The sequence below is a fragment of the Primulina huaijiensis genome, chromosome 6 (genome assembly GCF_012295235.1).
Source record: "Primulina huaijiensis isolate GDHJ02 chromosome 6, ASM1229523v2, whole genome shotgun sequence".
NCBI classification, from domain to species: Eukaryota; Viridiplantae; Streptophyta; class Magnoliopsida; order Lamiales; family Gesneriaceae; genus Primulina; species Primulina huaijiensis.
In genome coordinates this window covers 15,738,975-15,762,782 of record NC_133311.1, presented here as the reverse complement: position 1 = coordinate 15,762,782, position 23,808 = coordinate 15,738,975, and the positions used below count along the sequence as shown (strand labels likewise).

Here is a 23,808-nt window from a genome sequence, read left to right as displayed (position 1 = left end):
TTCTATATTATTAAATTTGAGATCCTTAGAGTAAATATCTTAGATGACATCAAAATATTTAATTCCATAATTACCCTTCATACCCTGCTAAAAACATCATCAAGTCACTCGATATTTTATATATAAAAAATATAAACAAAACTTCCCTTGTAAATCGAACAACTCTTCTAAATTAAAAATAATTATATATTAATTATTTAATATTATTTGATCAAATTAAAAATAATAATAACACATGTAAAACATGTGCATCTTTCACAAGTATGTATAAATGAAAGAGTAAGTTGGGACAATTGGAAAATGAGGTGAACTGAATCGGGAAAATGCAATAAAATTAGGACTATTTAGAAATTATCAAAATAATTTAATTTGATATTTTGGTAAAAAAAAAAATTTATTTTATGTATTATTTAAAATACTTAATTTTCCTTGCTAGTCTTATCACTTACCACTTCACACGGGAGTCCACTACGAGAAACCATGGCTTCCTCTCTGCTCGCGTCTTCTTATCTGAAGCCATCGCCTCCGAACATCGTTACTACGACCAAATCTACGGTCCCTTTTAAGCCTTATCAAGAAAAGTTCTTGCCATTCGTTTATTGCAGGATAAAACTTGAGCAGCTGCCAATTTCCATGGTAAATGCCCAAGAGTTAGTACACTCTACATCCCTCGTTCAAATCATGGTTCAGAAGTCTGCGATTACTGTTGCAGCATCTCTTGCTGTCGTTTTCTGCTCCGGAACAGGTGATTGATTACCATCTTATCTTGGGGATTTTATGCACTTCATTACGCTGCATGGGTTATTTTCAATTTGCATCGAGTGTGTTTGTAAAAAGTCCCAAATGTATAAAGTGTGGTTGCTAGGATGTTTTCTGGAGATTTTGTTGGCAATAAGCAATTCTTAGAACTTCATGGTTAATTCTTGTGTTGGGAGAAATTTAAATTTGAAGGGGGCGATTGTCAATCTAATCAAATTCAGTTATTCAGTTTGTTTGCAGTTTTAGTGAGGGAAAGACATAGGGGGGAAGTTTTAAATATAATGTGCAATTACACTAAAGATATAATTTTTCACCTCCATAAAAAAAACTTTAAATCCGCCCTCCTAAATTTCGAAGGTCTATTCTCGTCATCTGTTCCACAATTATTTGAGTTTGTTAACAAAACATTGTGATTGCTTATTTGCTTCACATGATTATCACCAGAGTCTAGATGCCACGTCCATCCGGTGATTCAACTGTCGTTATTTGCATACATGAATGCATTATGAACATGTTCCAGTTAGTGTCTATATGTGCTCAGTGATGTTCTACTGTCGGCGATGACATTTATTGAAGTTGAATTTGTTGATAGCTGGATGATTCTCTTTCTCTTTCATTTTTGTTACTGTTTTAGTCGAACAAGATGTGAGTTTTCTTTTCACTTACATCTGTTGCAATGATCCTGGCATAGGTGCCAGAAAATAATAAAATATGTAGTTTGCAGCTCATGCTGGAATATTTTCGGGTTTCTCTGGGATTGAATCAGTTCCTGGTCCTCAGTTGCCTTCCATTGATTTTTTAACCCGCTATAACGGTATGTACTGTCACAATTCGTTCTCATTCCAAAGGAGCTTGCTACATAAGGCTTTGTTCGTGAATTTACACCATCTTTTGATTATTTCAGAGGAAAATCAGAAAAAGTATGCTGAAAACGACGCAAGATTCAAAGAATCTCCCATCCTCAAAAAATTGCTGGAACAGACCAAATTAAACAAAGAAAAGTAAGCATTCTTCATCTCCGAGTCTTTTTACATTGTAACAACTTCAAATGAAGATACCAAAAGTACTCAAGATTGATTGCTCATAGGTGATCAATGTTATTAGACACATATGATTGATTTCACCAAATCATCATGACCAAGATTATCCCTTTTCAGGGACTTCACTTTAATCAGTGAAGGATTGCGGAAGGTAAATTTTGGTGTGGGATTTCGCAAGATAAAATTAAATGGAGACGAACCAAATTTAATAAAGGCGCGAGGCACATGTGAAAATTTGCATTAGTGGCAATCATATTTTTATCATAATGTTTTTTTTCAGAAACCGGCAACAAATTCTTGATAAGTATTGTGTTCGAGGAGCTGAATGGGGAGTCGGAGATTGCTCTGCGGAGGCTATGTCCCCGGAAGAAAGAGACAGGTTTATTTCCATGCTGAAGCAAAAGGCTGGAATGGAATAAAACATAGCGGTTGTATTTACATTTGTAAATGAGGTGAAGTATCTGGTTGTGCTAGATCAGAACAAACATACAAACCTTCATTATATTGCATGCATCTGAATGATACCATTCAGTGAACAGAGATTTAAAGAGTTTGACTTGTACTTAATGAGATTGTTGGTTATTGATTCACTTAGAATTGCTATTTTTTTATTCATGTGAAATTTTTTGGTATTCAATATCTTGTGAATCGAAATTTACTCATATTTATATTAAAATATTAGCTTAGAAAATCTATTTGTAACGACTTGTGCTAATAAAATACTACTAAATTTTTTATTTTTTTTATAAACTATTTTTCGGAAATTACATTTAAGCGCATGCCAGCAATAACAGCTGTCAATCACACATATTAAATAAAAGTATTCAACTACTCGTAAAAATAATGCAGTCAAAAATAATATCTCATCATCAAACCCTAGACTGTTATTTAAAATAATTCAAATATGCGATATGCAAAGTCCTGTCATCCATCAACATATAAAAGCGAAGTGTATAAAAATATCCATGTTTATTTCTAACTCATAAACATAATGTGCAGAAAAATATGGTCCTCGGGTTAGCGTGCGCACATCCAACCTCGCCTACTCAGTCTTCGGCACCTCCAGTCTCCATATCAATATGCTCATCTGCATCATTCACACCTAGTGAGTCTAAAAACTCAAAACGTTGGAAACGTTATAGCAAGTACATATACATTACACACAACCGTGAAATATACTGTAATTAAAATACATTTCATGATCTCAAAAATATAAACATAAACATGACATGTCAAAGCATAAACGTGTTCATCTCGCATCATATCGACATATATGTGTTCAATTTTCTTTATTTGAATTCTGTTCATTAGTTGTGACTTTCGTATCAGGTCTAGTCGATGGATCCATCTACGTATAACTGCGGTACTCGGCGGTCGGGGACATCAGCGACAGTATTACCCATCTATCGAGCATTGGCCTTACATTTTCGTGTTCGTATTAGTCACAACCAACTCCATTCCTTCAAAAACAGGTCATCGTATTCATCACTTACAAAAAATATGTATATATGTAAATCTTCTTCAAACCAAGCATGCAACGTGTTTTTCGTATTTTCATAAACATTCATGTTCATGATATCATATACATTTTAAACATGCAATTTTAGTGTTCAAGACACTGCTAGGACCGCTACTCAACTCGGGTGCAAAATGATCATTTTTCTCTTGAAAATCATAATTGACCATTTTACCCCTGGACATCAAAATTTCGACCCGAAGCCAACCAAATTCATTAAAGCACCTCGAAACATAATTATAATCATTTCCTAGACGTAACCTCCAGCCCGTTTCGTAACTTCTATGATTCGTTTTAAAACTTGGACCGGGGTCCCAGTTTCAACCCGAATCAACTCAAAACTTAACCAGACTTTTCCAAATTTTAACCACAACTTATTCACACCCTACCAGCTCCTAAACAACACAATTCCAGCCGTTTTGAACCCTTAAAACCCGCTGCCACTTGCTGGAAATTTCTGCACACATGCACAGAAACCCTAGTGCGCTAAACCCTCAAATTTTCGACCCTAGACCTAACCAACCCGAACCAGCCTTGAACCAATGTTACCTAGGACCAAGATCAATCCCTGGACTCCCTCCTGGACCGACCTAACCCACGATTACAGCCCCTGCACGCTGGCCTACCCAACTCGCCCCCCAAACGCAACTAGCTTGCACCCTCGATCGACTCACGCCACGCCCTACAGCCAGCAGCCCATGGACCCTTCCCAACCTCGACATGGACCCACCAGGGTCTGAACCACAGCTTGGACCGAGCCCGCGCACGATGCTCCCAACCCTTTCATTCGATCTAGCCATATCGAACCTTAACCCTAGAACAAACCCATCGGCCCTTGCATGTTTCAATCCTCAAAGCCGACCTTCAGTCCTAGACGCCTTCCAACATGATATAACACATCCCTTACACCGAGACCAAGTAGCCCCTTACACACAAGCAAGAAATCATGAGCCTCATGTCAAGAATATGCATATATTTTTTCGTGTCAAACGTGTATAAAACCACTGCAAGCTGATAGGTATGATATTTATTCTGCATAAACATACAAATAAACATATATTGATGTGAAGGATGAGAAAAAAGAAGTATAGGGCGTGCCTATGCGTATAAACGCTCGAAAACTTAAAGATACTCGCGTAGGACGTGCACTAGAGAGGAGAAGGATTTCTTTCAATGGTGTGTGTGTGTTTTTTTTCAAAAAATAATTAATCATTAAAAAATAAAAATATAAAGATAGTATCTTCACAATAATATTAATGAAAATATGTAGCATATTCGTTAATAATACGTTATATATTAAAAATCGATTCTAAAAAATAATAATTTATTACAATTATACTTTTTTTAAAAATGGAAACTATAGGCTGAGAATAAATCATATAACAATTGGAATGCCAAAATTTTTAATTATTTCAGCCATAACAATTCTAAAGAACCAAGCAAAATCTTCAACATCATTTCTTGAAATAAGAATCGATTTTCATATCTCATAATTAGGAGGGGATCCTATGTAAGGGCAAGCCTGGTAGAATTTTTTTAAAATGATATGATTTACATGTAAAAAAAAATTGTAAGAAATTTTTTAAAATGATAAAATAATATTGCACATTTGACACTGACATATACTTTGTTTCCTGCCCAAAATCACCGAATGAAAATAATATTGCACATTTGAGGCATATAATAATATTGCACATTTGACGTGGCATATTTATCTGAGCAAAAACTTGTGTAAGACGGTCTCACGTGTTGTATTCTGTGAGACAGATATCTTATTTGGATCATCCATAAAAAAGTATTACTTTTTATGCTAAGAATATTATTTTTTATTATGAATATCGGTAGAATTGATCGGTCACATAAATAAATATTCATGAGACCGTCTCACAAGATATCTATTCATTTATCTGAGTTTGAAACTAAAAAGTAGATTTTTTGTTAGACGATTTTACGGATATGTATCTCTGATCTACTCGATCTATATTTGAAGAAAAAATAAGATTTATATTTTTTATGAATGTGATCATAGCAAAAATCTTTTTCATGAAATTGATTCGTGAAACGATTTTATAAGAATTTTTATAATAAAAAAAATGTTCACGATATGATAGCACTAGTTGCTTTGTGGTGTGCTTATAATATAAGGTACAACCACAAAATGCCTAACGAGAGTTGCTGGAACCAATGACATCCAAGGGCAAATCCGTCAACACGTCTAGTTTCAGATAAACACGACAAAATTCCACAAAATAATGGCCAAATTAATAATTCCAAATTCCAACCACCACCTCCATTTTCTGCCCCAAGAAAATTTTCCGTCTCATCATTACTTCTCATTTCTGAAGCTCTTGCCTCTTTGTGGATTTCGTGGCGTTGCTACACATATCTCTAATCCATTCCCAGGTATGATAATTCGAATTATATTTCATTATTCTTGTTCATATCATGTGCGGAAATCTTGTTTTGCTTTTTGTTTTATGTGTGTGTGTGAGCGCGCAACATAAATTTGTGTTAATTGATTTTTGTGGTTAGGGTTTTCGAATTTTCTATGATTTTCTTTGAATGGTTCTGTGAATGATGCAAAAGGTTTCAGAGCTGTTGAATTTTATTACATGTTGACGATCGAGCTTTCATTGAGGTGTCATCTTTCGGAAATGGCATAAAAAGATTGAATTTCGATTGAGATTGAAAGAATAGGTGCAGGTTATCTGATAGTTTTGATGCTAGTGGGGCTTGTGCTTTATTTTATTTTTTTAGTTCTATTTGTTTTTTTCCCTGTGCGAGCCATTGTTGAAACCAAGGTTTCTGTTTGTTTTTGGCAAACATTGTGAAGGGGTTAATTATATGTCGGCTGGTGAGCGACGAAGGTGAACCTTGGGGCATAAACTGTGTATCACGCTGGGGCTGTGATTACTAACAGAGGTGGCATGCCAACGGATAATGTGGATTCTGTGGTGACACTAGATCAAGTTCCACGCTGGAGTGATTCTGAATATCGATACTCATATGAGAACGAAGATCCTGCCTTTTCTAATTCATGTTTTGCGGACCCTTTGACATCTGCCACTGAGGGAGAGAATGGTGGAAATGGGATGGTATCTAGATTTCCCGTGGATCAGGAAATCAACTCAAAGATATATCTCTGGAGGGGAAACCCCTGGAATCTCGATGTGGAAGCTGTAATTAATTCATCCAACGAGGTGAGTGGTTGATTCTTTATGACGGTAACTCTTTATATCTGTCATTGGGAACTTCATGATGTGACAGTTCCTTCAGATGGTGACCTAAAATTGTTGTTTTTGAATGTCTGATCTTTCCATTCTTGTTCATCCAACTTTGGAATGATAGTCATTGGCCAGCTTATTTGTGTACTTATGTTTGTGAGAACTAGCGACTGTACTTCGAGGTTTATTTAGTGTTTGCTCATCTGTATGTATAACTGCTTTGGTAATTATGTTACTGGTCCTGCAGTTAGGGGATGGTCTCATAATCACATTGTTATTAGTCCTCTAGGATACATGGTAATGAATATTCTCACCATGTGTTCCTCTTTTCCAGAATCATGATTACATCTATATCTGGGAAGTGATCTTAATATGCAATAACTTTCCTGCTTAACATGTAGATAATATCGACTTACTGTCATTTAAGAAATTTTTTCACACCAAACTTATAAATTTGTGACCTTTACCGTTCAATCACTGCTTACCCATGTGGCCATCCCCATTGAACCTTAAAAGCTGTGAAATCCGTTTTATTTAATGGATGTGATACAGTTGTCTTCACGATTACCTAAGTTACTTCTTTTCTGTTTAAGTAGGTATTTGAGACTTGAGACTTTTACACATATGCCATTGGTTGTTTCTTTCTCGATTGCATTTCAGTTGGATTTCCTCCCACCAACTACATGTTTTATGGATGTTATACAGAACCTAGATGAAGCACACAGCAGCCCTGGTTTGCATGACGCAGCTGGACCTGGTCTCGCAGAAGAATGTGCTTCATTGGTAAGCTATACTGAATTATCTATAATTGTGCATCAGCACATTTAATGTTAATGAAATCATTTTGTGAAGACTTTTTTCGGAAAAGACGTACATTGTAATTATATTTTATGTTATTTTAGTATCATAGAGAATTTCCTCGACTAGATTACTTGGTCTAGTGCATATATGTCCTGCACTAAATACAGGTGTTTGACATTAGCATGAAATCTAATCCAAAACCTTTTGGTTTTTGGTCAAAGTTGTTCTTGACATGGACATGTCCAGGGGCAGACCATGTACCCTAATACTAGGATGTCCAAAATGTTTTGCATAACTTTGACGACTTTAAATTATTAGACATATCTAATCACAAGTAAGGTTATATTTTATATTCTTGGAGGGCAGCCATTGCTTTCTTTGTAGAATTCAATATTAGGGATTTTTGTCTGGTTTGGATCATGGCAGTTTTTTACATGCTATTTGGGTATTTTCTACTGAAATGGGTACAGGGTACATCTGGTGAAACTCAATTTTCAGGTGATGGAAAATTTTGGAAAAGTTTATTGTGTACAAATACAAACTCATGGTGATTGTTTTTACCTCCGCAGGGTGGCTGCCGAACAGGGATGGCAAAAGTTACTAATGCGTATGACCTTCCAGCAAGGTGATTATGTTGGAATATTGTTCGCAGATATACCTTGTGTTAAGATTGTAATTTATCTTTCACAGTCTTCATTATACGGCTGCACTTGTACTCTGTGGGATTTGAACCTTCTGAATATGAATGAAAAATATTCCCAAGCCTAGTGGTGATTGAAGATTGCCATTAAGAAATGAAGAAATTGGCTGCGCTTCATTATCAAAATCTGGATGAACAATTTTTTACCAATAGACATCTCCTTTTATTATGGTGTACATAATTCATTAGGACATTGGTCGTACTTGAATATTAGTTTATTATGTGGATAAGCATGTACATTTACCCTGTTGAAGTCACTGTCTCTTTAGGTATAGATGGAAGTTGTATCATGAATGAAAAGTTTGAAGTTTTGTACTGCATTTTTCTTGTTTTCCGCTCTTGTAGTTACATCTTAAACTTTGGAAATTTGAGGTGAATAAGATGGGGAATTAATCTTTTTCCATGTTATACTTTTCTGGCGCTTCTTTGGATTTCATCTTTAAAATTAATTGCCAACTTCTTACTCAATAGTGTAGTTGCACGTGATATGCAGGAGGGTGATACATACCGTTGGTCCCAAGTATGCTGTAAAATATCATACAGCTGCAGAAAATGCTTTGAGTCATTGCTACCGCTCGTGTCTTGAACTTCTCATTGAAAATGGACTTCAGAGGTAGTTCAATCTCCAGACATTGCAATCAGTAATTTTGTTTTCTTGGTTTAAGTTCTTTTATATTATGAATATAGCATTGCTATGGGATGTATTTATACGGAAACCAAAAGTTATCCTCGAGAACCGGCAGCTCATGTGGCAATACGTAAGTATCTTATTTTTTCTTCCCAATATTTCATCACTTCTATTAAAATCTCTTTTAGATTTTTTCTGTGTGTGCTTTCTACCTTTCTATTTTTGTTACGTTTACATATGTCTTGACGTTCAGTTTATGTTTGTGAGCATTCTTTTGACATGCTGTTTCCTTCTTATGTGTCTTGCTGTGACCAACTTTTGTTTTCTTTGGCTAGGAACTGTGAGACGATTTATTGAGAAACAGAAGGATAAAATCCATGCAGTTGTATTTTGTACTACAACAGCGTCCGATACAGAGATATATAAGAGGTTAATAGATGGAACTCTCACTTTGTCAGATCTAGGGATGAATGTGTTATTTTTAGCTGACGAAAATCTTGTCTTTTAGTTCAAGATTACTTAATGCTTTGAATTTGGAATGCCTTGTTACTTATTAATGTAGATTGCTTCCACTATACTTTCCACGAGATAAACACGAGGCGGAAATAGCTATTTCAAAGCTTCCGGCCGATGTTGGAGATGAAAATGGTGAAACAGTCATCGATGAACGCAAAATCAGAATCAAACCTTTACCCAATTTGAGGAAGAGTGGTCCAACTTCTACGCAAATATTAACTGATCTTCCAGTCAGTGGTATTGGAATGGCTAGACAGTGAGTAACTTCTTCCACTCCCTTCGTTGTCTCACTGGTGTGCTCATGCAAAAAAAAAAAACATGCTTGAGTTTTTAAAGTCATTTGTAGATTTCTAAAAAAAATGCTTTTTCCCCATTTATTTCTGGTCCCTGTCTCAGCTTATTCATATTGCTTGGATTTTTAGAAACTTTCTTATTACCTTCTTGCACATTAACATCTTGTTTCGTAAAATCACTTTTTTGGTAATTTCTCTGCTTGTTGATATTATCACAGATGTGTTGCGAGGATGCTATCTATCTAGTTTATGATGTTCTTTTCAATAAATTTCTCAAGATTCCATGATTTTAGGATCCTGCATGTACATTAAATACATTATGTCTATTCAGTATTTGATTTGTGTCTTTTATGCATCTTATGGAAACCTTTAACTATTGTATTCCAATTCTTTAGAAGCCAGCTTCTTTTTTTGTCCTGTGGTTAAGAGGCTTGGCTTTTGGTTTGTCATTCGTGGATTATGCTAAAAGATATTTTGAAAACAGGGACTCGTCGTACTTGGATTCTTATTTAGACCCTGCCTTTATGTCCTTGATAAAAGATCCAGATCAGAGACGCAGAGAACAGTGGCAAAAGGCAGCACAGGCACAAAGTGGTTGGAATTTTGCCAAAATGCTTGGATATGGTGATCTTGGGGGTCATCCCTTGTCTGCTGCTGAAGAATATTCTCTTCATTCTAGATATCTATCAAAAGCCAATTCACTCAATCTTTCTGAAATTGCCGAAATGAAAATTGTGTAAGTGATTGTAAAGTTGGCGTATGAGATGTTGATATGCATATGCAGTGTTTTCTTTGGCCTCCTTATCAGAGGCTCAGGCTGTCATGGAGTTACTGCATGCGGATTTTGTCTCATATTTTCATGGTCTACACAGCAATTTTTTTTAAAAAAATTGAAGGAATATGATGAACTAGATGTATGTGCCTCTGGTCAATGTTGATTCTGCCTGTGTTTAGTTGTCATTAAATGCATCAGCTTGTGATGGATTCACATTAATTAAGAACTAGACTCGTATAATATGGGCTGATAATAAATTTATCAGTCTGGTTATGTATTACAAATTCTGACTTCACTCTATCAACACCATGATCTTAATATGCCACTTTCAACTTTATTTCAGTTACCGAGGTGGCGTTGATAGCGAAGGCCGTCCAGTGATGGTGGTTGTTGGAGCACATTTTCTACTTAGATGTCTTGATCTAGAGCGGTTCGTGCTATATGTCGTAAAGGTGAACAAGTAGTAACTGTTTTTAGTTAGTTTTGTCATAACTTTGAAGTATTATGTGCTCGTGAAGTGTATTGTCTCAAATCCGTGTTCCTATATTTCCTTGAATTGTTGGATCTATGCTTTATCACTTTTGCAGCTTTATATTGTATGCTTCATTTGCATTTTCAGGAGTTAGAGCCCTTAATACAGAAGCCTTACACCATAGTTTATTTCCACTCTGCGGCATCTTTGCAGACGTGGGTACTTTCTTCAACATTTTATGTTCTTTGCATAAGCTCACTGTAGCCCATACCGATTTATGACTTCTTTAATTTAAAATCTATATGTTGCTTTGATTCATTTATTCAATTTTGGAAACAACTCTAATTTTATTTTCTCGAATGGGAAAGGGGTTTAGGCAGGATCGTACCTGCAACCTCTCTCATTTTGAGAAGTGTTTGGTCTCTCAACAAAATAGGCAGAACAACTGACTTTGATGGAACCATTTCCTTAACTTTTGGTGGCCACTAAAAAGTTTTGTACATATGCTCCATTAAGGTTGCAACACTGTGCCTAAAATCTTCTAGTTACGACTTCGCTTCAAACTTTGTATTCCTTGGAATATACTAACTTCTCTATTGAGGTTGTTAGGAAATTTGCACAATTCTGCATGTTACTAAGCCAGTTTCCTCCAAAACCCAATGTCATTGATTCCGGCTTCACTTCATTTTTTTTTCCTGATTTGAGTTACAGGCAACCAGATTTGGGATGGATGAAGAGATTAGAGCAAATACTTGGTCGGAAACACCAGCATAATCTTCATGTACGTGGGATTAGTCTTCTTTTTTTCTCTCTACCCCTAATTTAAATTTTTTGTTTAACGAACAAACATTATCTCTAATATACTGTGTAGTTGTGTAGTAACCAAAAAACATAGTGTTTGTGTTGTCATACAATTTAGGAAGACGTGAGTTGCGCTTTTACCATTAGCTATAAGAATCCTACAATTTTTCATGCTGATTTGACACACTTGTGAACTAATGTCTGTTTCTATCATATAGGCAATATATGTCCTTCATCCAACCTTTGGGTTGAAAGCTGCTATATTTGGTTTGGAGTTGATGGTAGATAACGTGGTAGGCCTTAAAATCAATCGTTTTCCACTTTTTACTAGATTACGACTCGTTGCAAATATGATGTACTCCTTTTGGAGCTTATGAAATTGTAATGAACTCTTTTAGGTGTGGAAGAAGGTAGTCTATGTTGATCGTCTTCTGCAGCTATTCAGATACGTTCCACGTGAACAATTGACCATTCCAGATTTTGTGTTTCAGTGAGTTTCCATGCCTTTGATTTGATGCCTTCGTGTTGTTAGTTTCATTTAAACAATTTCTGTTACGATGAGCCATTACAGTTTTGCTGAGGCCATAAATATTCAAAGGGTGCAAGTCCTTTTTTAACACCGTCTCATGGATCGTCAATTTATTACGTCCCATCCCATTTCATGAAAATCATGAATGAATCCTAGAAAGTTTTTTCACGTAAAATCTGATGCAGGCATGATTTAGAAGTGAATGGAGGAAAGGGTGTCATTGTGGATCCAAGAACAAAATATGTTTATCAACGGCCATAAACTTACGTTACATTACATCACTGTCACTTTAAATTCAGCTCCGGGGAAGACAAAAAAGTCTGCAAGATTGTGTTTTTCTTTGATTCATTTGCACTTCAGGTTTGTATTTTTTTCAGCATTTTCTGTATCTATTTTTAGGTATGCTTTTTTGTATATCGAATAATTTTTCTGCTGTCATTTATGTAACATCCCTGTTGTTTCATCTGATATTGTTTAAAATATTCTCTCTTTTTTTGTCTATTTTTTATTGTTTATTAGCTCCAAAGCTTGAGCCTGAAAAAAATTCAGGGTATGATTATTTAATATAATCTAATCTAATCAACCATGGAATCAACTGAATTGTCTGTGTATAAATATGTGAAAATGATCCAAAATATTCAATACTGATCTGATAAATTTGACAACAATAATTATTATTTAAATTTATTTTTAGATATTTTTTATTCAATTTGGTTATATAATTCAATTTGGTTATATATGGGGATATAGGATCTATGTTTAATCCAGCATTGAGTCGTTTGAAAATTTATATTACGCGAAGTGATTCAAATTTTTTTCTCGCCAGAGCAAGTTTTTTGTAGTTGATATTATTGGTGTTTTTGGTATGAAATCTCCCTAAGGTTGGCCATCGTACTTCATGCTAGAAGTGTTCGACTCCCGGTTACAACTTAGAACTAAAAAAATGGACAGAACCGAGAAAATTTTCGGTTTTTCTGTTTCGATTATTTGAACAATTTTTCGGTTTTGAGTATATAAAAAATTCGGTTTTTCTGTTCGATTTTTGTTTTTTCAAGGGCCGAAAAGCCAAAAAAATTAAATTCTTCATTTTTATTGTATCATAAACCCAAACGTGTCAAAGTCTACACTTGAATAAACAAATATTTAATGTTTTGAAACTCCCCTCATCTATTCTGTTCACTTCCCTTGTTTTTTTTATCTCTACTTTTTTCAATTTTCCACTCTTCTCGATCAAGAATGAATCCAAGATGCTGTTTGCTCCAAAAAAAAAAATGTGTTGCTATCTGTTTGATTTGTATTTTATTTTTATTACTTCTAAATTTTTAAAATTTTGATTCTTCTCAAAGTTTTAAGGATTTTTTAAGCTTTAGAAACAATCCAATATTAATTAGTATTTTATAACAAATAGATCTTTTATTCAATTTATGCACGGGACAAAAAACGAACCATATTATGAAAATCCAAACCAAATCGAATCAAAATAAAAACAGTTCGGGTATCGGATTAGACATTTAGATAACCCAAAAACGAAAAACCAAACCAAAATAAACACCTCCTACTTGCTGGCAATGGGAATACAGACAGGTTGTATGGAAAACAATGATGTGTATATATAAATATATTCTCAAAGATGAAATGAGTTAACTTTATATCTAAATTATACAAGTAGGTAAACCAAAGTGAGCAATGAAGAAAGACTCAAATTATGATCTACGATGACATTTACAGGACAAACAACCTTAATCTTGAAATTATCGAAGACATGCACCCCACCCCACCCCACCCCAACCCACTCCACAGGATGTCTCCATAATCAAGAAACCAGGGCCTCTTCTCATTATTATGCTGATGCAACAGTAGGGGTATTGCCTACCGGAAATCTCTGTCTTCGGGGGCGTCTTGTCGTCTTTCCCCACCCGGTTAGGCTCCTATCCTCCAAACCAGATTCAATGTCATTCAGTTGGGGCATCAATGGAGCACAAACCGTGCTTGGAACGGTGGTAGTGACAGTTTCAACTACCAAGCGTCGCCTCCCTCTAGCACCACTGTTTCTGGTCCCGTTTCTTCGTGTCAATCCTAAATTCCACTGATGGCCTGTGGCTTTCATTATCCCTCCAAAAGTTTGAAGATCCTCAGTCACTTCGTGCCTTGACAATGATGTTAGACCAGGAAGTATGTCCCGCTGGAAATCCTTTCGCTGCCTTCCTCGCCTCGAATGACCCCTTCGTGATCTAGTTGCTAACATGTGGCTGGTCCCCTCATCTTTCTCTATTTGCACTTCGGGGACGAAGAGCTTAGGCACGTGGTCTTCTTTTTTAGTTTCCTGTAGTTGCAATGTCATCTCTTCGAATTCATCTGTCTCCTTGGAAAACTCTTGCTGTGGGAAGGCAACTCCAGCTCGCGATTCCTTACCAGATACATGTTCGAGTTCAACTGCACATAATGACATGGCATTTACAAACCAGAGGAGCGACTCAGCCAAGGCAGCTTCGGATACATTGACACGTGGACAAGATGATGATATGGAAAGCATTGCATCTGCGGCATTTTGAAGAACTTCATCGTGAATAGGTTCAGTATTATTTTCTGATACTGGAAATGATACATCTTCTGGCACCTTTTTTTCGGCCTCTGCGTCATCATCCTCGCTCTCAAGTAAAACGGGAGCTTCTAAATCTATCTCCAAAGTTACCTTGACACTGTTATTCTTGCTTTCAAACGAGAGCACAGGAGGGTCTTCACAATCACTAACAAAGGAGTTCAAATCAATGTAGCATGTGTTTTTTGTTGGTTTTTCCACAGTCGGTTCCTCATCAGCTATCTGCTCATCTGGTTCACACTCTACATTAATATCAATTATTCTGTTCACCCTTTTGGTGCTGACGATTGCAGCATAATTGACAATAGTAGATGCGGAAACACGGGATATCGGCTCCTCTTTTGGAGAAATCGTTGCAAAAAGGGGAAAACCAAGAATTTTCTTAACATTTTGAGTCTCGGCATTCAAGTTCTTCTCGGTAACTCGACAATCACTTGGAGCCAACGTATCTGTTGCTGTGACCGGTTGATTAAGATCTCCAATTGTTTCACGGCTACGACACAATTGATTGGAAGAATCCGGAACATAACTCGAGCATCTTTTATTGCCATTAGCTGGCTTAGGTCGAAGCCAAGGTAATGCCGGTAGATGATATTCCGATTTAATCTTTCCATGAGTCAAATTGAGATCTTCCACGATCACTATCTCATTTGGTGAGCTTGAAACAACCTCATTCAAGTTAATATCTAGTGCAGGCTTTGAATCTTCATGATACGATTCACGTTTTTCAAAAGTCCCAAATCCATTATTAGTCGAGCGGTCAGATACTACTTTATCATCCTTACTATATTTGAGAGAATCAAAGCCAGCCAACGGCAAGAGAGCTTGTGTTTCTTTGAATCCTGAGGCAGACCCATGGTAAAATCCATTTACAATTTTTCCTTCGCTCTCTAAACCTGGATTCAATCTAGAACTCGCATCAACTCGCCACTTTCCTCCAAAAAAAGGCTCATCCCGAGTCTGAGAAAATGACTGAAAACCTCTATCCACTGCCGCAGCTGAATTGAAAGGGGGTTCAAATGTAGTTAACTTTTGGGCAAAACCATTTTTTGACTTCGCCAAAGATGAGGTGGAATGTGTCCGTGAATTGGTAAAAGAAGGGGAACCAAAGAATGTGTGAGAGAGATCATGACTGTTTTCTGAAAAATCTGCACCATGGTGAGGATTGTCTCTCCAAAGATCTTGTCTACTACAAACAGGTGGAAATAATCCAGAAGGATGATTAACCTGGTCAAGCATAGGAAACTTATCTTGTCGCGGTGCTTGACTCATAGAACTGAGGTAGCTTTTGTTGAACCCTGAAAGATTGAAAAAGAAAGTATCTTAATTGATATTATATTAACAATAAATAATATGACAATAGTTGCATGAAAATCGCAAACAACAAGAAGGTTACTGTGACAGAGTTGTTTCATATGATTGATATACTAATTTCAAATGTTACTCCCAATTTACTTGGTAGTCCTGCAGTGAAGTAGCAAGTAAAGAAACTTCTCCAACCAGCTTAAATAAATTCACACAATAATGGAGTTTAACTTACACAATTGACAAGGACAAGGATGGATCATTTTGAAAAATAAAAAGAACCTTTATCAAACATTTACCTGCTTCATAGAAGTCTCTCTCTTTAACTTTACTTCCAATAGATGAGTTTAACAAAAATTTCTCATGGATTGCTCCTAGATGTCCAGCACTTGATTTAGCAGACTGATTCATCCGTTTAGTGTCTCCATTACTGGAATGACAACCGTGGAAATCAAAATGTGATGGAGCCATTGATTCTTCATACTGAAAGGGTTCATTCAAGTCAGCCAACCCAATCGAGCCCCTAAAACGAAAATTGGAAGCTGAAGCATTTATTGGAACCTTTACACCAGCTTGATTGTCGAGGATTAACTTCATGCTACTTTTTGCTGAAGTTGTTGAATTGTGCTCAAAGTGTCCCCCTTCTTCAGTATCTTCATACTCTTCAGCCGGACGATGAAGATCAAAGAGCTTCTTCCTCACCTTCAAAGGTCTTGAATCCAATCCTTCACGATCCTTTGAAGAAGACCCATTCTTGAATGGAAACTGACTGAGCTGAGTGTCGTTACCAATAGTACAACTCATGGGAGAATTAGCAACCTCGACCCCCAAAATAGTTGTTCTACCATAAGCAGAATTTGTCGTAGGAAAGCCTATCATTTGCCATTTTCGAGCATCTTCTGATGGCTTTTGAGACCCTCGAAGACTTGATGATGATGATGGCTCTATTGAAGCTTGTAGATGAAATTCTTTCCTTTTTACTTCTTCCATCATGTCTCTTTGAATTCTATATAGTCGGTGGAGTTCATGTACCTAGATGCCAAATAAAAAAGAATTTAGAAAGGATAAAGTGTGCCAAATCCACTCAAAGAACTATTGATAAAGGGATATAACATACAACTCCAATCTTGTTACCTGATTTCTAAAAACTGTCTCGTGTTCAAGCATTTTCCGCTTCAACGCATCCTTTTCATACCGTGGATTATCATCTATTGTAGTCCTCGGAGTGTATTCATTGAAATACTGCCCATTTGTTACTGTATTGTCTCCGTAAAATAAAGGCCAACTACTACTGCTAGAATCCTCATTAAGGTCTCTCATGAAGTAATATCCTGGCAAGCAGTTTTGTACTGTACTTTTGTTCCCATTCCTGCAATAGAACATTAATTTTCATTCCCACATTCGCGTTTGTGAAACCAGAACTACTGCCCCGTTATTTTCTAATTCACTGAAATTGTCAACAGCTTAAAATGTTAATTTACTTATGAAACCAGAAATAAATGCCATTCAATTAGTCTTTACGAGTACAGTGGGTTTGACACACTCGATGTACTGAGAACAAGACTTCGACAGTGAAGCGCAACAGAGCAAAATTTAAACATGGAACGGAAAGGCAACTGACCATCCAGCTTGAATTTCCAAAACTTAATGAACCGAGAACGACCAACATTCTTCAATTAACTAACTTCAATAAAAGTGGCTTTGCATGCTACGGTATGACAAACATGAAGCCAAGGCTGTTAAACCAAGGAAGACAATCTGTTTCCCAATTAAAAACTTTCTATTAAATGCATGCGAAGTAATTTCTCAACTTGAAGGTGACACCTCAAACATGGCACTAACCAGAAAATCAAATACTCAGTAATCTATTTTTCTCTGAAATTGAAAATCCCACCATACGAAAGGAGGAATGCTTTCTAGTCACAATTGTTTGACAATATATATATAAAATTAAAACAACCAAAACAATGAAATCGAAACCACAAACTTCCTATTTGGGCTTCTGACCTGCACCAAGATGGTGCGGTGCGTCAATTATCAACGGCAGATCAATTTTCGTGAAATTGTAAGAAACATCAAATGAGCTGGAACCAAAATGAAACAAAAGAAAATTATGAGGAGGGAAAGACACTCAGCTTATAGGCTGTAAATGCAAATTGAGACAATCATGTGCTATTTTCCAATTCGCACAATCAAGTGAACAGTGCATACTATACTGACAGACATGAAATAATTGCATTGTCATTGCCGTAATAATAAATTCAAACGCTATAAAGGTCAATCAATGTGACTTAAACCACATTATATCAGGTATTCATAGCAAGGAGAGTACATATCCAGAATTTTTGTTCCTGGAATTCGGTAATGTCTGCATCGAATTTCATGGTTATACTTGTGCAATATAAACAAATTCTGTAATAAAACAGGACAAATGTAGAAATATTACATTAAATATCTCACATAATTCAAACAACAACTCAATCTATCATTTTTTTATATAGAATGGTATGGTAGTGTTACACAAGAATGAACCTTTGAGCATTACATGGCTACTTGCTTTAGAGAGAGGAATATAAATCAAATGAAAGGGGAATCACGAATTTTATCGGATCAAGACCATGCTCTGAGTTCTCCCAGGAACTACGAAAAGAATATTATTTTCCTCGCTATTTCATCACTGACTTATATATGAATGAAATAAAAAGATGAATAAACTTTGTCTAGATTTAGCAATAAATACAAGAATCTTTTCTTGTATAAGCACAGGGCAGCAATGCTGGGACAAGGGAGTCAAATGGGAAGCACATTGCACATACTAACCCATTGTCATTGGTTCAAGTATCCTTGATGGAATTACGAGATCATAGATAAGCATAAGTTGTTTGTAAGATAAGGCCAATCATATGAACACATGTATAACGCCTTAAATGATGTCTAGGGTTCATGAGAATCATATTACATCACAAAATATAAATGACAGCTTAAATCGACATTACATTTATGAGATGCCGACTATGAAAATCCACGGACGTTGCATCACAGCAATCTAATGGTTCTGTGAGGTGAAGAAATACCTTTTGAGGAAAATCTCAAATGAAATTTGTGATTCTCCGACGACAAATGTAACGCAATATCTCACACTTGGAGAAAACCCAACCAAATAATTGATATTTCACAAATTTGGGCCATCAATATTGCCCAACAACTAAATAACAGTGTGGAAAGCCTTAGAATTGCAAATGTGTATTATGAGGTCATTCTCCCGCTAGGAGAATGGACTTATGTGGCGCAAAAATAATACCCATACTTGGTAAAGCATGTCACAATATAGCCTTCTTTGATGAAGTAACTTCACTTCGTACTTGGAGAAACCATGATAACTGGAGCAATATACATAAAACGGCCACATTTATGTCGCTTCACCGAAAATCAGACTAACCAACAAGATTAGTAAACGGAAAATATTTACAAGCCAAATTGCTGTCTACACTAACACATACGAACCAGATCCTAAACAAATACTCACACGTCAAAACCAAATACCACAAGAAGTAATCATTGAAACTTCAATGAACACCTCAAAATACACGAGCATCAATCCCTTAAAGTAAATCCACAAAATCCAATCATTCTCGACAATGAAACAGATAATATACAGAACTCAAATGCGTATTTTGAAAACAATCACGAATAGCAAACATACATGGAGCTGAGAGTAGGTAACAAAAGAAAAGGAAGACCAGTCATTTATTTGACAGGATTGAATAAAAGTATTACAGTATCTGTTCTCCCGAAATATGTATTGAATAATAAACAAAAACTAGCAAATGAATCATTATTTGCAACGAATATATCTATTGGAACAAATCAGATGCTTCATTATTAACCAGGGTTTTTAATCATAATAAATCACAACTCCGAATGAAATATAAATCCTGTTTCTTCAAGCCATAGTCGGAACCAAGTAAATCTCTGCACAAAAACATTAAAACTAAATAAAAGAGGTACATAATTACCTCAGACCCACATCCTGTAACCACCTTTCGTCAAGAACCCTTCATAAAAATTGAATCATCCAACAGTGTTTTCCAGAAAATAAGAAGTCAAGATCGTGCCCAATTCAGAGGCTTTTCCACTATATGCACAACTCTAAAGAAGGCCAAACAAAAATAGGAAGAAGAAAACATATTAACACATGAAACAAAAGAATACTAATAAACATTGAAGTGACTGGTTCGGTAACTCCATTGAAGAACCTCAGATCCTCATCAAACTTAACAAAAATATTTTAGATTTCCATTCGCTGGGCCACTCTCTCTCCCCTCTCCATTAAGGGGAACACAGAAAGCAAGAAACTTTAGCGAGAGAGAGAGAGGGAGACAGGAAAAAATGCATACAAAAAAGGATTCTGGCAACTGTGTATATTTACTATTGTACAATCAAAATCTCATTATTTTATTATATTATATTGTATTAGAGAGAGAATTGGAGAGATCCCAGATAAGAAATCATCACACTAACAAAAACGACCTTCAGTGAGACTGTGACATGAAATTTGTCAACATCCGTTTCTTTACATTCTCCGAAAAAAAAAATCCAGTCTTTTCTCTCAACCCTCAGACATAAAAGCTATGCAATATTCCTTAATTGGTTTCAGTTAAATCAATTTCTGGGTTTTTGTGGAAATGAAAAGGAGATGGGAATTTCTATATGGTTCTAGCTTTTGGATACGGATTTAATTATTGAACATTTAATATCATATTCTTACCTATGTTAATCTATTTTATACCTAATATATAGTGCTTGCTTTTATTTTTTTAAAAGAGAAATGTATGGTCACTATCATTCGAATGTGTATTAGATTAACCCCATATATATAGAGTAATATATTTGGAATATCGTTTTCTCACATTCAAAACGTATCAAAAATTTAAAAATTTTGTTTTGAGTTCAAAACGTTCTTGGGCGTCGTATAATTTAAATAAACATTCATAAGATGTTAGTTTTGTTTATATATCGTCGACTCCAATTATTCTGGCTTTTAAATAGATATAACGCTTCTTGTAAATCTCTATGAACGGATCTCCTCATTTCTTCGATCGTCTAATCAAATTCATCTTCAAAGAATGGATTCCTCATATAGGTCGCATTAAAAATCTAAACAAATTTGCATCGAAATTAGATTGCCGGAATTTTAGAAATCCGATGAGCGTCGGTGGCACACGGTGAAAGAAGGGTGGCCAAAAATTTTTCTTCGGAAATTAGGAGTGGCCGAAATTGTGACGGGGATAGAGAAATTTTGTTTAAACCTTAACGAAATATTTATAAGTTTTAATTCATGATCAAATCATGAATCTTTCTTAAAACAGGATATTGTAATTCCATTATTCAAAATCTCTCATGTATGTATATATATATAAATTAAATAACTTTTATTTAATTACTCAATTAATTAATTAATATATTCTATATTCTTATAGAATATTTCAAGAGAATTTTGCACTTAGTAGTAAGTACTATTAATTTATTATTTAATTAATATATTCTAAATTTACTAACTAAATAATTGTGAACTCATTATAACCTCGATCGACGATCAGACAGCGTCGATGTGTAGATGATACAAATTTCGTTCATATAATGAAAAACGGGAATTGACAAAATTTCTGTTTATCCATTTTTTGCAACAATTAATTAGCAGTTGAGCTAAATTTCACAACTTTCATTATATGGAATCAATTTATAAATTCCTTTATAAGCAATCTGTTTGATATTTATTAAACTATAATCGTCAAATTCAACTCCTCAAACTTGACTATCTCAACGGGAACACAAAACTCAATACTTATGTGACCCTCAATATTTCAGATATATAACTAGCCATGGTTTCACAACTTCATGTGATTCAAAATAACATTTATTTTTATTTGGGTTTACCCTAATTAGACTCATTCTTTTCATCAACTTCTTGATCAAGAACGTCAAAACTCAAGTCCGATTGCACTCACCGAATTATGTAAGAGTGTCTAGTAGCATCGTCCCATGATCTCCTGGGTATCACTGATAGTATCTGCAATAACCTTAAGTTATGAGTAGCGTATAGTACGATCTATTCAACTCCTATATCTCGATTGAATCTGCAACCATTGGTATAACGATAGTTACAAATGAATTAGATAACGATATAATATATTTTTGAGTAATAATAATGACATCGTATATGCAACTAGGAAAACACATTTCCTTAAAGCACGTGTCTTACTCTGGCCAGAGACTCCTTGCACTATTAACTTATCAGATCACATATGATATCTTCACCCATAGGCGAGCAGTGAATCCCCAACTACAATGCATTGGCTCCTATGTATTTCGAAAATACAGTAAACCTCGCCACCTGATGATTCTCAACGGATCAAAGTGCATGTTGGTACGTAAAACCTCTACATTGTCTCAGATTAAAGGACTAATGATGTACAACTATAACCGCGGGCTATTTCACTCGATAAGTGATAATCACTTGGAAAAGTACGAGGAAAGGTTGTTCAGTACAACATCAAATGATCACTCATTTGTATGAATGAACAACTCCACGTCCTTATCAATGAAACATGTCGTTTATATAAAAAAAATGTTGGTCTCAAGTTCAAACGAATTTTATCCTCATTTTAGGCGGCTGAATCGACTAGGAATATGTTTAGAATATACAATAGACTTCATAATGAGTTTCATGATCTTATGTTGTGAGGCATACTTCATGTACCTATTGTATATTCAAGAACTTTATCTATTCAGCTTACAAGTTTATACGATTAAGTAAATTTTATAATTGGACAAAATTGTAAAATATTATTAAAATAAATATTGTTTTTTGCGTAAGAGTTAATAAAGTTCAAGTCACAAGTTAGCTCGTTGAACACCTATTCTAATATATACAATCATAAACACCAGATAAATATGTATAAGACTGTAGTATGTGGTTTGTGTGTTCCAACAATTTACATATATTTCATAAATTAGTTGTATTTCTTTTTCATAAATAAATATGTAATCTTTATTCTGCAATACATCATCAATGCAAACTAATCATGATTATCAAGATAAAATTATTTTTAAATTAATCAGATGGAATTCGAAATTAGTTTTGAAATTTCAACAAAGGACATCAGTATGTATAGTTTTTTTTAAAAAAAAAGAAATTTCATTAAGCATATAAAAAATTACAACCCTCATCCAAATATTCAATCAAACAATGCGGAATCTCAAAATAAGTAGAAGGACTAGCATATAAATGAGTCGTTCGGACCAAGGCATGAGCTGCTGTATTTGCTTGTCTATAAACAAACTGAACCGAGAGCAATGTTCCTTGATTTAAAAGAGATTTGCATTGGCGCACAATAGATCCAAATTCTGTATCATCATCTGTCGGGTTTTTTATGGCATTGACAACATTTTTCGCGTCAAGCTCGAAAATCACATTTGGAAGCTCCATTTCCTTGATCCAGGCAATAGCTTGGAGTAACGCAAGAGCTTCACATTCCTTGACAGCAGGATTCTGGCGTTGTATTGTATTCGACATGGTATAAACTCTCCATTTATATCAATCAAGTATGATTGCCAACATCCCGCAGTGGTGTAGTAACACAAAATTTGATCTCTCCTTAAAATAAAATCCTCATACTCCACATAAAATAAAAGGTTATAAATGCACTAAAGATAGGCTACGAATACATCATTAATAATAATAAAAAAACGTGGATACATTAAATCGCCATTACTTTGAAGACTCGAACATTATTGGTCCCTCTTTCCAATTAATGATTATTTTTTTAAAAAAAATTATTATTATAATA

The 23,808-nt window shown here is 35.2% G+C and overlaps 3 protein-coding genes across 6 annotated transcripts; 2 read left to right on the top strand and 1 right to left on the bottom strand.

Moving 5' to 3' along the window:
• Positions 1-424: 424 nt before the first annotated feature.
• Positions 425-2,337, top strand: LOC140979022 (uncharacterized). Its single transcript, XM_073444378.1, has 4 exons — positions 425-745; positions 1,484-1,573; positions 1,664-1,760; positions 2,080-2,337. The coding sequence occupies exons 1-4, from the start codon at positions 481-483 to the stop codon at positions 2,216-2,218; spliced, it is 591 nt and encodes a 196-aa protein (XP_073300479.1). The 5' UTR covers positions 425-480; the 3' UTR covers positions 2,219-2,337.
• Positions 2,338-5,574: 3,237 nt separating this feature from the next.
• On the top strand, positions 5,575-12,550 carry LOC140979687 (uncharacterized). Its single transcript, XM_073445201.1, has 15 exons — positions 5,575-5,718; positions 6,149-6,515; positions 7,245-7,322; positions 7,910-7,965; positions 8,534-8,653; positions 8,728-8,798; positions 9,004-9,097; positions 9,231-9,440; positions 9,962-10,213; positions 10,596-10,704; positions 10,872-10,939; positions 11,436-11,505; positions 11,744-11,818; positions 11,924-12,015; positions 12,240-12,550. Exons 2-15 carry the CDS (start codon positions 6,243-6,245, stop codon positions 12,313-12,315), a joined length of 1,644 nt encoding a protein of 547 aa, XP_073301302.1. The 5' UTR covers positions 5,575-5,718; positions 6,149-6,242; the 3' UTR covers positions 12,316-12,550.
• A 941-nt stretch (positions 12,551-13,491) lies between these two features.
• LOC140979686 (uncharacterized) lies at positions 13,492-20,572 on the bottom strand. Of its 4 annotated transcripts, XM_073445200.1 has the most exons (5): positions 19,975-20,571; positions 17,966-18,042; positions 17,093-17,327; positions 16,258-16,990; positions 13,492-15,951 (listed from the first exon to the last, which is right to left on the bottom strand). In XM_073445200.1, the coding sequence occupies exons 3-5, from the start codon at positions 17,276-17,278 to the stop codon at positions 13,895-13,897; spliced, it is 2,976 nt and encodes a 991-aa protein (XP_073301301.1). In that variant the 5' UTR covers positions 17,279-17,327; positions 17,966-18,042; positions 19,975-20,571; the 3' UTR covers positions 13,492-13,894. The 4 variants fall into 4 exon arrangements, with proteins under 4 accessions (XP_073301301.1, XP_073301298.1, XP_073301299.1 ...); XM_073445197.1 differs by lacking the exon at positions 17,966-18,042 and having other exon boundaries at positions 19,967-20,572; XM_073445198.1 differs by lacking the exon at positions 17,966-18,042 and having other exon boundaries at positions 19,975-20,568.
• Positions 20,573-23,808: the final 3,236 nt, after the last annotated feature.

Excerpts from the sequence above, each read along its gene's own strand:
- LOC140979022 (XM_073444378.1), top strand. The coding sequence starts at position 481 with ATGGCTTCCTCTCTGCTCGCGTCTTCTTATCTGAAGCCATCGCCTCCG. Across the intron at positions 1,574-1,663 it reads TTTTTTAACCCGCTATAACG|AGGAAAATCAGAAAAAGTAT; the intron begins GTATGTACTGTC and ends TGATTATTTCAG. Across the intron at positions 1,761-2,079 it reads ACCAAATTAAACAAAGAAAA|AAACCGGCAACAAATTCTTG; the intron begins GTAAGCATTCTT and ends GTTTTTTTTCAG.
- LOC140979686 (XM_073445197.1), bottom strand. Across the intron at positions 16,991-17,092 it reads AGACAGTTTTTAGAAATCAG|GTACATGAACTCCACCGACT; the intron begins GTAACAAGATTG and ends TTTGGCATCTAG. Across the intron at positions 15,952-16,257 it reads GAGAGACTTCTATGAAGCAG|GGTTCAACAAAAGCTACCTC; the intron begins GTAAATGTTTGA and ends TCAATCTTTCAG.
- LOC140979687 (XM_073445201.1), top strand. The coding sequence starts at position 6,243 with ATGCCAACGGATAATGTGGATTCTGTGGTGACACTAGATCAAGTTCCA. Across the intron at positions 9,098-9,230 it reads GATACAGAGATATATAAGAG|ATTGCTTCCACTATACTTTC; the intron begins GTTAATAGATGG and ends TTATTAATGTAG. Across the intron at positions 10,940-11,435 it reads TCTGCGGCATCTTTGCAGAC|GCAACCAGATTTGGGATGGA; the intron begins GTGGGTACTTTC and ends TTTGAGTTACAG.